General features: G+C 38.8%; 1 protein-coding gene across 2 annotated transcripts in view; it reads left to right on the forward strand.

Annotated features, from left to right (window-relative positions):
• tmem131l (transmembrane 131 like) overlaps positions 1–16,133 on the forward strand; it is a 152,775-nt gene that overhangs the window by 71,366 nt on the left and 65,276 nt on the right. For both annotated transcript variants that reach the window (XM_060827627.1, XM_060827636.1), the window contains exons 8-14: positions 3,809–3,886; positions 6,057–6,210; positions 6,578–6,636; positions 7,052–7,160; positions 7,485–7,587; positions 10,043–10,184; positions 13,552–13,722. In XM_060827627.1, coding sequence (XP_060683610.1) covers positions 3,809–3,886; positions 6,057–6,210; positions 6,578–6,636; positions 7,052–7,160; positions 7,485–7,587; positions 10,043–10,184; positions 13,552–13,722 — 816 coding nt within the window. The remainder of the gene's footprint in view (positions 1–3,808; positions 3,887–6,056; positions 6,211–6,577; positions 6,637–7,051; positions 7,161–7,484; positions 7,588–10,042; positions 10,185–13,551; positions 13,723–16,133) is intronic.

Below are 16,133 nucleotides of genomic sequence, written 5' to 3' on the forward strand. Positions count from 1 at the left end.
TTCTGTGAACTTGCAGTCCAAGGTCCCTCACTTCCTCTACGTATCTTCCTATTTATTATGTATTCCTTTTGTCTTGTTAATCTTCCAAATGCAAACGGGAAGTTTAAGAAGGAAGTTAAAAGGAAAGTTAGAACAAGAGCAGTCAAGAAAGACAACGATATCAATGGAGCAGAAAACTCAAAAAAGGATCATGCCGTAAGGTCAAGTGAAATAGGGATTGATAGGAAGGGTGAGGGGATTAACAAATTAAAAATATTATATATGAATGCACGAAGCATTAGAAATAAGGTAGGTGAGCTTGAGGCTCATTTGGAATTTGGTAGTTACAATGTTGTGGGGATAACTGAGACGTGGCTTCAAGTGGACAGGGCCTGGGAAATGAATATTCAAGGCTATACGAGCTATCGTAAGGACAGACTGATGGGCAGAGGGGGTGGGGTGGCCCTGTTGGTAAGGAATGTTATTCAGTCCCTTGCACGGGGGCACCTAGAATCAGGGGATGTAGAGTCAGTATGGATAGAGCTGAGAAATTCTAAGGGTAGAAAGACCCTAATGGGAGTTATCTACAGGCCCCCAAACAGTAGTCTGAATGTAGTGTGTAAGTTGAATAAGGAGCTGAAATTGGCCTGTTGCAAAGTTGTTATGGAGGATTTAAACATGCAGGTAGACTGGGAGAATCAGGATGGTACTGGACCCCAAGAAAGGGAGTTTGTGGAGTGCCTCCGAGATGTATTCTTAGAACAGCTTGTGCTGGAGCCTATCAAGGAGAAGGCAATTCTGGATCTGGTGTTATGCAACAAACCGGATTTGATCAGGGACCTCGAAGTAAAGGAGCCATTAGGAGGTAGTGACAACAATACAATAAGCTTTAATCTGTAATTTGAAAGGGAGAGGGTAGAATTGGAAATGACAATATTTCAGTTGAATAAGGAGAATTGTGGAGCTATGAGGGAGGAGCTGGCCAAAGTTCAATGGTGCAATCCCCTAGCAGGGATGGCAGTGGAACAACAATGGCAGGTATTTCTGGGTATAATGCAGAAGATGCAGGATCAGTTCATTCCCAAAAGGAAGAAAGATCCTGAGGGGAGGCAGGGGTGGCCGTGGCTGATGAGAGAAGTTAAGGACCATATAAAGACAAAAGGGAAAAAGTATAACATAGCAAAGAAGAGTGGGAAATCGGATGACTGGGAAGCTTTGAAAGAACAAAAGATAACTAAAAAGGAAATATGCAAAGAAAAAATAAGGTACAAAAGTAAACTGGCCAAAAATATAAAGGAGGATAGTAAAGGCTTTTTATGTGAAAAGAAAAAAAGGTTAAGACTTAAGTTGAGCCCTTGAAGATAGAAATGGGTGAATTTATTATAGGGAACAAAGAAATGGCAGAAGAATTGAATTGGTACTTTAGATCTGTCTTCACTGGGGAAGACATGAGCAATCTACCAGATGTAATAGTGGCTGAAGGACCTAAACTGAAGGGAATTTATATTTGCCTGGAATTGGTTTTGTAGAGACTGTTAGGTCTGAAGGTTGATAAGTCCCTGGGGCCTGATGGTCTACATCCCAGGGTACTGAAGGAGGTGGCTCTAGAAATCGTGGATACATTGGTGATCATTTTCCAATGTTCTATAGATTCAGGATCAGTTCCTGTGGATTGGAGGGTGACTAATGTTGTCCCACTTTTTTAAGAAAGGTGGGAGAGAGAAAACCGAGAATTATAGACCAGTTAGTCTGACCTCAGTGGTGGGAAAGATGCTGGAGTCAATTATAAAGGATGAAATTACGACACATCTGGATAGTAGTAACCAGGTAGGTCAGAGTCAGCATGGATTTATGAAGGGGAAATCATGCTTGACTAATCTTCTGGAATTTTGAGGATGTAACTCTGAAGATGGGACAAGGGAGATCCAGTGGATGTCGTATACCTGGACTTTCAGAAAGCCTTTGATAAAGTCTCACATAGGAGGTTAGTGAGCAAAATTAGGGCACATGGTATTAGGGGCAAAATACTGACGTGGATTGAAAATTGGTTGGCTGACAGGAAACAATGAGTAGTAATAAACGGTTCCCTTTCAGAATGGCAGGCAATGACCAGTGGGGGTCAGTGCTGAGACTGCAGCTTTTTACAATGTACATTAATGATATAGATGAAGGTATTAAAAATGATATTAGCAAATTTGCTGAAGGGACAAAGCTGGGTGGCAGGGTGAAATGGGAGGAGGATGTTAGGAGAATGCAGGGTGACCTGGACAGGCTAGGTTAGTGGACGGATGCAGGCAGATGCAGTTTAATGTGGATAAATGTGTGGTTATCCACTTTGGTGGCAAGAACAGGAAGGCAGATTACTACCTAAATGGAGAAAGTGAGGACTGCAGATGCTGGAGATCAGAACTGAAAATGTGTTGCTGGAAAAGCGCAGCAGGTCAGGCAGCATCCAAGGAGGAGGAGAATCGACGTTTCAGGCATGAGCCCTTCTTCAGGAATGAAGAGCTCATGAAGAAGGGCTCATGCCCGAAATGTTGATTCTCTTGCTTCTTGGATGCTGCCTGACCTCCTGCGCTTTTCCAGCAACACATTTTCAGCTACTTCTTAAATGGAGTCAAGTTAGGTAAAGGGGCAGTACAACGAGGTCCAAGTATTCTTGTACATCAGTCAATGAAAGCATTGGAGGCCTTTAATTGTTTGGTATACAGCTTTTATCTTCAATCAGAGGTATAATATGTACAGTGCTGCAATTCTCCTGCAGTATATCTGCATCCAGTGAAGATTGTAAAACAATGATCTTTACCAATTCCTCCCTGGTTTCTTATAACATCCTGAGATATCCAGTCCTGGTGATTTATTCACTATCAAGTTGCAAGTCCCATCAAAACTTCATCTCTCCCCATGTTCATCACATTCAATATTTCACACACTTCTTCAATTGCAGTGCCTTCATTGCCCCTTCTTTGGTCAAGACTTTTACAAAGTATTCATTAAGAGTCATACCCATATCTTTCTCCATCTCCCCTTTTGGGTTCTGTTTTTTAAAAGTTGCCATTCTTTTTGCATATTTGCTGATTTCCTCTTTCACTTCCAACTCTCAACTTCTTATATTCTGCCTCAGTTATATTATCATCATGACATCTGTAATGCACATCTATTTCATTTTTTCTGCCCATCTTTATTTCATCATCTAGGAACTCTAGCCTAGCATGTTCCACCTTTTCCCTACATGGAATTATGCACATGCTGTCATGTCTTTTAAAAGTGTTCAGTTACTGTTCTTCCTGCTAATTTGATTGGAGCCTATCTGGGACAGACTTGCACTAACCTGCTAAAAACATTTACTCTCCAGTCTAAAATTTTCACTTGAGATTATTCTTTTCCAGAACTTATTGAAACCTTTTGGTGCTATCATCACTGGAGCCTTAATATTCCTTTATTGACGTTTGTTTCACTTCAAGTACCTCATTTCCTGAAACCAGATCTAGCAATGGTTTTTTCCATGACACTCAAATTCTGTTAAACCTGAATCTTGAGAATTGTCTTGAATACAATGTAGAACCAGCCACACCCCCACCCCCACCCACCCCCGTCCTGTCTTATTACCCTCTCAGAATATATTGGGGTAATAGTGATGGGAGATAAATGCTGGCCTGGTCAGCAGTGCCTGCATCCATGAGTGAGTAAGAAATCTTTAGCAGAGGTCGGCGATGAAAGAAAATGCAAAATTGAATCCATTGGCTTTGTCAAAAGTATTTACTGTAAATTTGCTATAATCAAGTTTGTATTGAAGATTTTCATTTCTCATTTGTCTGTGGTCATCTAGGAAAAAAAATCAAATTGCACACACTCAGAACTGAGTTTTGAACTTACTCTACCTTTACAGAGCTACAAAGATTTCCAGGTAAGCAACGCCCTCTCTTTTTTCATGCATCATGTATTTTATTTTGAATTGTGCTGTGGGATTTGGATTGGATGGAAAAATGCATTAATCAACAGAACAAAATTGATCTCCCATGTGAAATTCTGCAGTTAATTTCTCAATATTACATTTTAATCGCATCTTTTATATTTTATATTATCTCATTAGTTTGATCATTGACAAAAACAAAGTTGCTGGAAAAGCTCAATCTGTGTAGAGAAAGCAGAATCCAGTAATTTCTGTTTTGGTATCAGATAATTCTGCTTTTCCTCCACAGATGTTGCTGGACCTGCAGAATTTTTCCAGCAATTTCCATTTTTGATTTGATTTCCAGCATTTGCATTTCTTTGGTTTTTGTAAGCTTCATCGCTAAGTTTGTTTAATTCAGTCCTGGATGTTTAAAGTGACAGGTCATGTTGCAAAGGATAATGAATAGACTCTCTGAACCATTTACTTTTAAACTTCTCTCCATTTATCTGTCATCCTGTACAGTGTTATTTAACACTTACCTGAGATTGTAATATTTTTAATTTAACATGCAAGCACATTATCTTGGCTGACAATTTTACTACTTTATTGTACTTTCCATGATATGTGTCACTGATAAGGCCAGTATTTGTTTCCATCCCTTATAGCCTTTGAATTATGGCCATTTCAAAAGCAGACAACAGTCAATTGCATTTTTGTGGGTCATGACTCTAATGTAGGGTAGACTAGTAAGGATGGCAGATTTCAATTCCTGAAGGACATTGGCGAAACAAATGGGTCTTAGTAACAATTGATAGTTTTGTGGTTAGAGTTATGAAGTCTAATTTTACTTTCTAAATTTATTCATTGAACGTATGTTCTCATAACTTTGAACTTTCTCCCCAGGGCATTTGCCTGTGTCCCTGGAATACTGGTCTAGTGATATTACTCTTTTGCCATCATGTTCCTCCCTTTTCTTTCCCATAGCCTCCATGTTACAGTGCATCGCTGTGGTCATGCTGGAGGTGATGTGCTTCAAATGGAGGCATAGAATTCAGGAGGATATAGAAGATTCCATAGCACATTTTCAATTAAGAATGTACTTGTCCTGATAAGTTTGGAAAATGGCAATGCTTCATTTTCTGACTGTGGGGCATTGTGTAGCAATGCATTTAATTTTATTTATTGTAATATTGTTTTCAAATATTAACTCTGTACTAAAATACTAGTCAGTCATGAACATGACAAGAAGAATTGCCCCAGTGGATACATTGATTGGAGCAGAAAAATACTCAAATCAATGCCAGAGAAATTTGGGAAGGTGGTAATTCATTCAAAATAAATAGTAAGAGGAGACTTTAATAGAGCAACAATACATTAACTAACAAAGTTTTAGGATGTTTCTTTTTGTCCTGAGACATGACTTTACTGAAATGCATTCTAAACTTCAAGTTCAGAAAGTGATAATGAATGAGAAATTTTTGTCCTTTTGACCCATTGCATGTATTGAGAAATTCTGAGCTTCTACTGTCCACCAAAGTGGATTACCTTTCTCTTGCAACACAGGGTATATATTATGGTTTAGAATTTTCTTCTTGACAAAAGCCTAGTACATCAACCCTGCCACAGTAATGTAACTTACCTAGTTTACAGCCAGTGCCATTCACCACTGGTAGCTGGATGCAGTGAGTAGAGTGGGGGCACATGAAATCATACCATGGAAACGACGGGCATGAATATGGCTTTCAGACAGGATTCAAGTTAGGCAAATACCAAACTGGAAAAAGGGGATAACTGAGAATATATCCACACTTTTTACCTTACATTGCATGAACTTATGCAAGTTAAGAAACATTAGTTTTGGAATGTTAATACTGTTCTGCTATGTTTGATGGTTGCCCAGTTTGCAGCAAACTCTGACCCCAATGCTCATGCCTGAAATTGTTGTGTAAATTGTGTGAATTCTGTTAAACCCCATACCACCGGTTTCTTCAAGGAGGGTTTACAATTGTAAGGCTAAATTGCTTTGAAATAATACTAATCCACCAAATATTAAAGCTGTATGTTTTGAATGTGATACTAACTCCTGAACTGGTCTCTTTTTTTTCTTGACCCTTACAAATATTTGATATTTGGAAGTCACAGATTACTTTTCACTGATTTAATTCTTCATTATTTGTTACAGAAACATTGCTTGTCGAGGAATGGAAAGCTTATACTATTTGTCGACATCTCTCTCCACATGGGAGAGTGCTACAAAGAATTTGAAATAGTAAAGAGCTATTTGTTAGAAAACATTTTTGTACTTTATTTACCAGTTCACAAAGAAGGTACCTCAGGTAAGTTAATACATCTCACCGGTTTTATCTGCTCCTTCCCAGTGGCATGTTTTATATATTTTATCTGCAGAAGTGGGAGATTTCCTTCCGGTAATGTGATTTTTGGCAGAGGGAATATACAATGGTGATTCTAAGTGAATGTAATTAATGATTCTATTAATGTAAAAAAATTTATACTACTACTATCAAAATTTGGGGAAAGCTTTAACCGTTACTTGCTTGAGGTGCATTTCAGCTTTTTGAATTTTCATTACTTTTCCAGCAGTGAATGCATGGCGACAACAAATTACTTAATTGTTTCACAGATGCTTCTGAAAATATCAATACTTTTAACTGCCTTTGCAGTTACTAAATTCCTATTTTACAGGTGAACAAATAAATTTGGTGTACTTCTTGCATTCAGGGAACAATATTTTGTATATTAAGGTACGACTTTTAAATATTTTTATCATTTTGTATGATCTGAACTTCAATCTCTGGTTCATGTTATTGTTCCATATGGGTAAGAATTCCCAGTTAGTGTGCAAAGGAGGAGTTAATTTTGAGTTTTGTACAAGTGCGATAGAAACAAAAGGCCAATTCTGTTTTGCTGCCATTTTTCTCTTCACTATAATCAGAGGAGATATTTGTTACTGTCTGTCCCAATCGTGATAAAATCACTTGCTAAAAATTGTAACTCTGAACTGAGGCTGTATTGTACCTGTGCCTAATAACAATTATGTCAGTTACCTTCTGAATTTATTTAATTCTGTTAAATCATTTTCATTAGTCTACTTTCTTTACTGACAATACCTGCCAAGTACTACTCGTAAATTGACATTGTTTTGTTAATCCTTCACAGAATGTTCATTTTCTGCCAAGGGCAAGCACAATTACTGTTGAGTTTGAGCCAATACTCCTGGAAACATCTGGGACCAATTTGACGAGGGTTGCTTCTATTATTTGCAAAGGTAGGTAATTTAATGCTTAGGTGGTAATTGAAATGATGATTAAATGTAATTTATTAGTCAAGGAAATTTGCGTGCTTCCAAGTCTTTATTGGGACTGAAGTTGAATCTGGCAAATTTTAACTGAATGCTACAGAGTCCTCAATCACAAAGCATAACTCTTACACACAACTTGAAGGTTTCTAAACTTTTTAAAGTGCTACTTAAGGCATGGCATGTTTTGTAATGTGTTGATATGTTTTATTGAGTTCTAACAGAGTTCTGTATAAATGCAGAATGTAATCTTTGGATACTGTAGAAGAATATTTTCATTTTATTTTCCAACAGCTGCTATGTCTGATGATATAGGAAACTGTTCAGGTGAAGTGACGCACGTAATAAATGGCAGCTTAATAACAAAAACATTTCCTGCACTGCAGCTAATAGAAAGGTGAGTTCACTATGAGGTGGTCTGGAGTGTTTAAATCTCCTATATTTATTTTTGTAATGCACTAAATGGTTAGATTTTGAAAACTAAAGCTTTTTTTTAGTTTATTTGTTCACTTGGTAAAACATGATATTTGTGAAAGTTTGGATTCACAGGCTTGTTGCCTGAATAATTCCTTTGATGTAAGATCAATCTGTTAACCCTTTTGTATTAATTTTTAAAGGGGGTGGAACTAATTTTTAAAGGGGCCGGGGGGTGTCTCAGGAGCAGGATGAATTTGTTAACTATGCTTTCCCTTCAAAAACCCATTGAACAAAGGGTCTCTTTTTGGGTCTGTTTGTTTAGATCTTTTTCACTTTAAGTATGAAAATCATTGGTTAGTATTAATTTACAATTACTGTACTTTGAGAAGAATCCAAATGTTTATGTATTGATTGATTGATTGAGTGATTTATGTTTCGTTACTCTGCATTTTTTAAATGCTGTGCAGATTTAGAAATCCCAATTTCCTTGGCCATATCCCAATCTCATCTGCAGTGTTGCCTGCACCTAACCAGCAATTAACACAAACAATAAAAGCCACTTGTATTTGTGTAACCTTCCTAGTAGGAGTATAGGGTGAATTGCTCTCCTCTGAAGTGTGGGGAAGGGAAAGTAGTTGGCAGCATTGTCTGAATTCTTGCCAATCCAGTTAAATTCTAGGTGAAAAGGTCTGCTGGGGACATTCTCAATTGGCCATTTTCAAGGATCTCCATTCCCCACCTCCCTAACCATTTTCCTCCTCTGCAGGTAGGCAAGTTCGTCAGTTTCTTGACTCAGAAACCTGGGTGACTGCCTGCTTGGTCATGGGGGAGATGTGCAATTACCCCAGCTGAAGCCAGTTGGAGGCATTGACTCTGGGCAAGGAGGACCACTCTTTTATCCTTGACTTGAAAGCCCCTTTCTCCAACACCCACTCTGCGGCACACTGATTAAAAAAAAAATCAATTGCTGCCTTGTTGAATTCACAGAGCAGAAGATCTTTGCTTTACCTAGCCTTGCCAAGGAGCTAGACATTGCTGCCTTCTATTTGATCAGCAGCTTCGGATGACTGTGTAAAGGACTGTTCACTTGCCCATATTCACCTGTCATCCCTTACTGAAGTGAATGGCCTGAAATCAAGTGCGTTATCTTATCTCCTTCATTGCCACCTACATGCTTGTCTTTACACTTTGACAAAATAATGGGGAGATTGCACCCATAGGAACTGGACTAGACCATTCACTCGTGAGTCTGTTCTGCCATTCAATATAAGGAACAAACTCTGTTATTTGACCATCAGTTGTCCGAACAAGACCGCAAGGTCCTGTAAAAACATTATTCGTGATCTGAACAGTTATCCAAACAATACATTCCGCCTGCCTCGTTTGGATAATTGAGGTTGTTCTGTAATCATATTTAACCTGGTTGAGATTTGAGCCCAACATTTGTGTCCTCCATTGCCTTTGGCTCACTTGACTTTTTAAAAATTTATCTAATTCCACCTTGAATAAATTTGGTGTAATTTGAGTTCAGGAGTTGGGATGTCATTTTGAGGTTGTACAGGACATTGAGGCCTTTTTTGGCATACTGTGTGCAACTCTGGTCTCCGAGTTATAGGAAGGATATTATTAAAAGGGAGAGCATTCAGAAACGATTTACCAGGATGTTGCCCAAAATAGAGGGCTTGAGATATAAAAATAGGCTGGGTAGATTGGGACCTTTTTTCACTGGAGCACAGGAGATTGAGGGTTGACCTTATTGACACTCATGAGGGGCATCGATAAGGTGAATGACTAGGGTCTTTTCCCTAGGGTGGGGGTGTTCAAAGCAAGGGGGCATATTTTTAAGGTTCGAGGAGAAAGATTTAAAAATGACATTGGGGCAACTTTTTTAAACAGAGTGGCTCGTATGTGAAATGAGTTGCCAGAGCAAGTGGTGGGTGCAGGTACAGTTACAATGTTTAAAAGATATTTTGGCTAAGTTGATAGAAAAGTTTGAGGGATATGGGCCAAGCACAGGCAGGTGGGACTAACTTAGTTAGGGAACACGGTTAGGGCAGACTGGCTGGACTGAAGTGTCTGTTTTCATGCTGTATGACTTGGACTGGACATGTATATTGAATGTCACGAACGTATTGAGATAAAAATTAGAAAACAAACTATATACTAATTGATAAATCAGTGACTAGACAACATAAACTAAACGTCATCACAATATGTACAAAGAACATGGTAGCCTAAAAAGATTTTTAAAGTAAGAGATGGATAATACATGTGGTCCTGTCAGAAAGTGGCAGAAGCAGAAAATATTCCCACTTTGCTTTTTGAGAGTTCATGAATAATTTTCCAAAAAAAATCCACAATGTTTAGACTGCTCTGTGCTGAGCTGTAAAACTCTGTCTTGACATTGCCTACATTTTTCTCTCTCTCTCATACAGAAATATGGAACATGACTCTTTAAGCTCATTTCAAGTCAGGGCGGGACATGAATTCTGGACAGTCTGGTTTACAAATTACTTCAAGTTCAAAATCTTGATAAGGAATGTTTCTATACCTGAAGAAGTCTCACATCTGTTAACAGTAAAGTTGCTTTTAATTTTTGGATTTTTTTGACATACTGAAGATACCAAAATGTATTTGATGTGAAGATAGTTGTATTGTTCTTCAGACTAAGGTCACCAAACTTTGGTGCTGAGCAGATATGCTGTTTAAACTACTGTATATTGAATCTACAATTTATCACCTGTAGAATTATAGCTGGAATTCAAGCGAAAGGATTCAAAAATAGTGTGTGTAAGTTTTTACTTGGGTACGTTCCTCACACCTGGATGGTGAGATCCGAGGCTCCCTTATTAAAGAAAAAGCAAAATATTGGGAATCTTCAATAAAACAGAAAATGCTAGAAGTACTCAGCAGGTCTGGCGGCGTCTTTGGAAAAATGAAGCAGAGTTGATAACTAGACGGTCATTTTTGCAATTGTGCATCGGAACCCTGTGGAAACTGGACAGTGTGGACTCTAAAGGAATTACTTGGAGCATTGATTCTATTGCCCTGTATCTAAAACCCTCTGAAAATAATCATTTAAATTGGAGAATTGTGAGCGTTCTAGTGCTCATCACCTACTTAGGAAATGTTAGATTATTAAAATCCTCGTCAAACTCTTGAGTAACTATTAAGCTGACACCCCAGTGGCAGCATGGTGGCTCAGTGGTTAGCACTGCTGCCTCACTGCACCAGGGACCCGGGTTCGATTCCTGCCTTGGGCGACTGTCTGTGTGGGTTTCCTCCGGGTGCTCTGGTTTCCTTCCACAGTCCAAAGATTTGCAGGTCAGGTGAATTAGCCATGGTAAATTGCCCATAGTGTTAGATGCATTAGTCAGGGGAAATTTAGGATGGAGGAATGCATCTGGGTGGGTTGCTCTTCAGAGAGTCGGTGTGGACTCGTTGGGCCAAAGGGCTTGTTTCCACACTAGGGTATCTAATCTAATCTGATCTTTACACTCACCAATTCCTTCTGCCCTCGGATCTGATACCTTCTCTTCCATCTGCTTTGACTAACCCGAAACATTCCATCACTTACCTGGCTCCATTCTCCCCTTGTGTCCTGGCACCCGAAAGAACAATCATCAGCAAAAGCTGCTGTCTAAGATCAAAGGAAAACAGGAAAATACACAAGAATAACAGGAGATGGGGTGAGAATTTCTGATCTGAAATTGTCAGACTCGGTGTAAACATCTGATAGAAAGATGAGGTACTGTTTTTCCAGCTTGTTGCACCGTACCAGCAAACCCAGGATGGAGATGTCAATGTAGGGTCAAGGTGGAGAATTAGAACAGTGACCTGAAACTTGGGGTTACAAAGAGTCATAGAGATGTACAGCACAAACAGACGCTTCAGACCAACTTGTCCACGCCGACCAGATACCCTAAATTAATCTAGTCCCGTTTGTCAGCACCCGGCCCATATCCCTCCAAACCCTTCCTATTCTTATACCCATCCAGAGTTCTTTTAAATGTTGTAATTGTACTATCCTCCACCACTTCCTCTGACAATTAATTCCATGCATGCACTATCCTCTGCGTGAAAACGTTGCCCCTTAAATCCCTTTTAAATCTTCCCCCTCACCTAATTGTTTGCCCTCTAGTTCTGGACTCCCCAACCCAGGGAAAAGATCTTGTCTATTTATCCTATTCATGCCTGTCATGATTTATAAACCATTAAAGGTCACCCCTTGGCCTCCAATGCTTCAAGGAAAACAGCCCCACCATATTCAGCCTCTACCTATTGTTCAAATCCTCCAGCCCTGGCAACAGCTTTGTAAATCTTTTCTGACCATTTCAAGTTTCACAGTTAGAACTCGCAACATCATGGTTATTGTCCAACAGATTTATTTGGGCTAACTGCAGGCTCAAAGTGCCGGAGCATTAAGAAGGTTGCACGTATCGACAGAGTACTTCCGAATAAACCTGTTGGACTATCACTGGGTGTTTTATTTTTGACTTTGTGCTCCCCAGTCCAACAACAGCACCTCCAAATCAAGCTTCACAACATCCTATAGGAGGGAGAGCAGAATTGCATTTACACTTGTGGATTGCACAGAGATGTTTGTTCAAATAATTACTGTAATTTACATTTTCTCTCCCTAATGTAGAGGAGACCACATGGTGGGCAATAAATACGTTATGCTAAATTGAAGCAGGTACAAGTAAATCCATATGTCACTTCCTTGCAGGATTATTTAGGGGTCTGAATGGTGAGAAAGTTGGAAATAGGGGACACAGCTCCTTTCTTTACATGAAAAAGTGCCATGAGCAAGGACGAAGTTGTGGTTTCTTGAGAAGTGAATTGGGTGTTCAGGAGGGAACTGTTCTGTGGAACACTGATATGGGAAGGGAAGGGAAGATTTGGTGTGGTGGTGGCAGTGTCGTCATGCTGGAGATGGTTCTTCATATCTGGAAGCTGATAGGATGGAAGATCCCTTTTATCCCTTGATTATGAGGGGAACTCATCCTATCAGCTCCTTCATCAAGTAAATAACTCAACTTACTGAACTGGGTTAATCAGGAGATTTTGAAGCATTGTTTCCCTGTAGCAAGAACAGTTTACCTAAAACAATGAGGGGGCGGGAGATTCAAATGAGTACTGCACCTTTTTTTTGTATTGGTAAAGGTTTTAACTGTTTAGGATTGGCTAAAAGACAGAATCTTTGCTCAATGACAGGTGATATACACCTGACCAGAAATGTGCACACCTATCTGCCATATTGTGACATTCATCCAAGTACTGTCCAAAGTGAGTACTGCTCAGAACAAAGTTTAAAAATCACACAACACCAGGTTATAGTCCAACAGGTTTAAGTGGAAACACTAGCTTTCGGAGCGCCGCTCCTTCAGGTGGTTATGGAGGATACAGTTGTAAGACACAGAATTTATAGCAAAAGTTTCCAGTGTGATGTAACTGCAATTATACATTGAAACATACCTTGATTGTTTGTTAAGTCTCTCATTTGTTAGAATGACCCATGATAGTTTCACTTTCATATGTAAATCACAAAACTTTTGTTTAAAAGTTACATTCTCAGGTTAACTTTTGCTATAAATTGTCTTACAATTGTGTACTCCACAACCACCTGATGAAGGAGCAGTGCTCCGTAAAGCTAGTGCTTCCAATTAAACCTGTTGGACTATAACCTGGTGTTTGGGATGTACAAAGTTTAAAAATCAGTCCAGTACCAACACCTCCAAATCACGACTGCTCAGAACAGTTTCTAGGTTATGGCATTTTAAGGAAAGTATTAAAAGAAAATTTTTAAAGAAAGCAGACAGATGGAGTTACTTTTTTGGAAAATAAAGTTACCAAAGTAATAATCAAGGTCATGATGTCAGGCTAGTGGTATGAAAGGTGAATGGATTGTTGTCAGCTCATCAACTGTTTAATTTCTTTTCAGATTCTTAATTTTACTGGTCCAGTGACGCTCATACCAGGTTGCTGGCACATCTTGTCACTACAGTTTAAAGCTGGGAAAACACCTAGAACCTTAAACACGGACCTGACAATTGTAATTGGGTCAGGGTTAGTGCTCAAGCTCCCTTTGCATCTCTGCTTGCTTCGTTTGCAGGTAAATATTCAGTATCTCTCCATCCATAAATCACTTAACCACAATTGAAATTTGTCTGCTGCTACATTATAGGTGATAAAATATGTAAGAACATTTTAAATCTAAATTTGCAAAGCTTTTATTTTGAAGTATTTCCTGTAAAGTAATGCACCACTACTTAATATTTTTGCATTTAACATTTTGTTCAAAACACATCATTCAAATGAATGAATGTGTTTTTTAAACTTTCGTCGTATGCTTGGATATAAAAAACTAATTGCACTCAAAGCACTTGGGAATGAGTTAATAACACAAAACTGCTAAATTAGTGCGTTGTCAGTTGTCATAGGCAAGCTTTTTTTAGAAAGTTAAAAGATCTCGAGCATACAGTGTGATTGTTTTCTTTGCAGATCGGAGCTAACTGAGGTATGAGAGGATAGGGATCTGTGTGTTGCAGTTAAGAGCTCAGGTATCCAGTGAAGCTGGAAATAGACACTGAATGCCTATGTTGAAAAAATGCCCTGTTCTCATACCAACATCCTTTAGCTAAAAGAAAAGTCGTCATTTTATGTTAGAAAATAGTATTTGATATAGAGGGAATAAAATATGTAGTACAAGAATCATCTACAACACTTGCTGCGAGTCTCTATATAAAAATAAACTTTTTTGAGTGCCTGTTTGAATATTTGACTTGGTCAGAACTTGCATAACTGAAATAAATGCTACTGCATTATTTTTAAAAGATGAAAGTACTAAATCATGACATGTTTCTTAACAGGAGGAAAATTGCTAGATGGTGCATTTCCTGATTTTAGTTTTAGTTGCTTAAGCCGTAGTAATGAGAACCATTGGAAAACAGTCATGCTGAGCTGGGCATTTGAAAATCAATGAACTGCATCACAACTGCTGACTTAAGGTTAATTGAAGGAAAACAAAAGAAAACGCTAATTTCAATTCCGTGGTCCCATATTTCAAGATGTGAGCACTCTCGAGTTCTGAAAAGGAGAGTTACTAGAATGGAACTGACTTCATCTGAATGCTTCAGGGTTGTGGATTGGTTGGAATGTATTGTAATAATGTGTTACAATTATTACCCCTCCCCTTACCCTGTTAACTCTCTTTATCACAGATCATGAATTGGCCTAACCATTTTGTTACTTAAAACTTTAAACACTCAAAAGTTTCTTATCTGATTTGTATCATTCAGACATCACTGGTTAATATTGCACCTCATTTCTTCTGACTACTCCTGTAAAAGAAACTACCTCTTAGCCTCATTTCATTCTCCAATATCTCAAAGTACTTCACAGTCAATGAATTGCTTTCTGAAGTGTGCTCACTGTCATTCAACAAATGCAGCTGTGTTGCATGTAGCAAAATCCTACAAGCAGCAGCGATATAAATGATAGTTCACCTGGTATAGGTAAGGACTAAGAATTGATCATATCATTGGCTGAACTTCTACTCAACAATGTGCCACGAATTCCTTATGTTCACTAGAACAGATTGGAAAGAAAACTCGGCATCCTGGGTATTGCAGCATTTTTCTCAGTGCTACACTGACGTTTTAAGCCTGGGTCACATTTGAAAAGTGAATTTAAATCCACAGTTCTCTGATTTGGATAAGAAAGAAGACAGACTTGCATTTACACAGTGGCTTTCCCAATCGCAAATATCCAAAATATTTTTGTACCTCTGTAGTTGCTGTTCTACTTCAGGAAGTTGGCCACTAATTTGAGCACTGCAGGTTCATATAAACAATCATACAGCATGGAAAAACACCCTTCAGACCATCCAGTTCATAATCCCAAACTAATCTAGTTCCACCTACCTGCTCTTGGCCCATATCCCTCCAAACTTTTCCCATTCATATAGTTATCCAAACGTCTTCTAAATGTTATCATTGTGCCCACATACACCACTTCCTCAGGAAGTTCATTCCAAATGTGAACCACCCTCTGTGTAAAATATTTGTCCCTCATGTCTTTTTTTTTAAATCTCATTCCTCCCACATTAAAAATGTGCCCCCAGTCTTGAAAACCCCCATTCTGTGGAAAAGACAACTGCTATTAACCCTGTCTAAACCTTTAGGATTTTATAAAGTTCTATAAGGTCATTTCTCAACCTCCTACGCTTCAATCAGAGAGTTCCCAGCTTATCCAAACCTCCCATACCCACCAACGTCTTGGTAAGTCTCTTCTGAATTCTGTCCAGCTAATAATATCCTTCCTATAATTGGGTGACCAGAATTGGACACGGTATTCCAGAAGAGGCTTCACCAGTGTCCAGTGTAATCTCAACATGATCTCCCATGTCCCATACTGAAAGGACTGAGCAATGAAAGCAAGTGTGCTAAACACCCTTTCAATGAACCTATGTGCAATGTAAACTTTAAAGGATTATGTACCTGAACCCATGGGTCCCTCTGCTCT

The sequence above is a fragment of the Hemiscyllium ocellatum genome, chromosome 1 (genome assembly GCF_020745735.1).
Source record: "Hemiscyllium ocellatum isolate sHemOce1 chromosome 1, sHemOce1.pat.X.cur, whole genome shotgun sequence".
Taxonomy (NCBI): Eukaryota; Metazoa; Chordata; class Chondrichthyes; order Orectolobiformes; family Hemiscylliidae; genus Hemiscyllium; species Hemiscyllium ocellatum.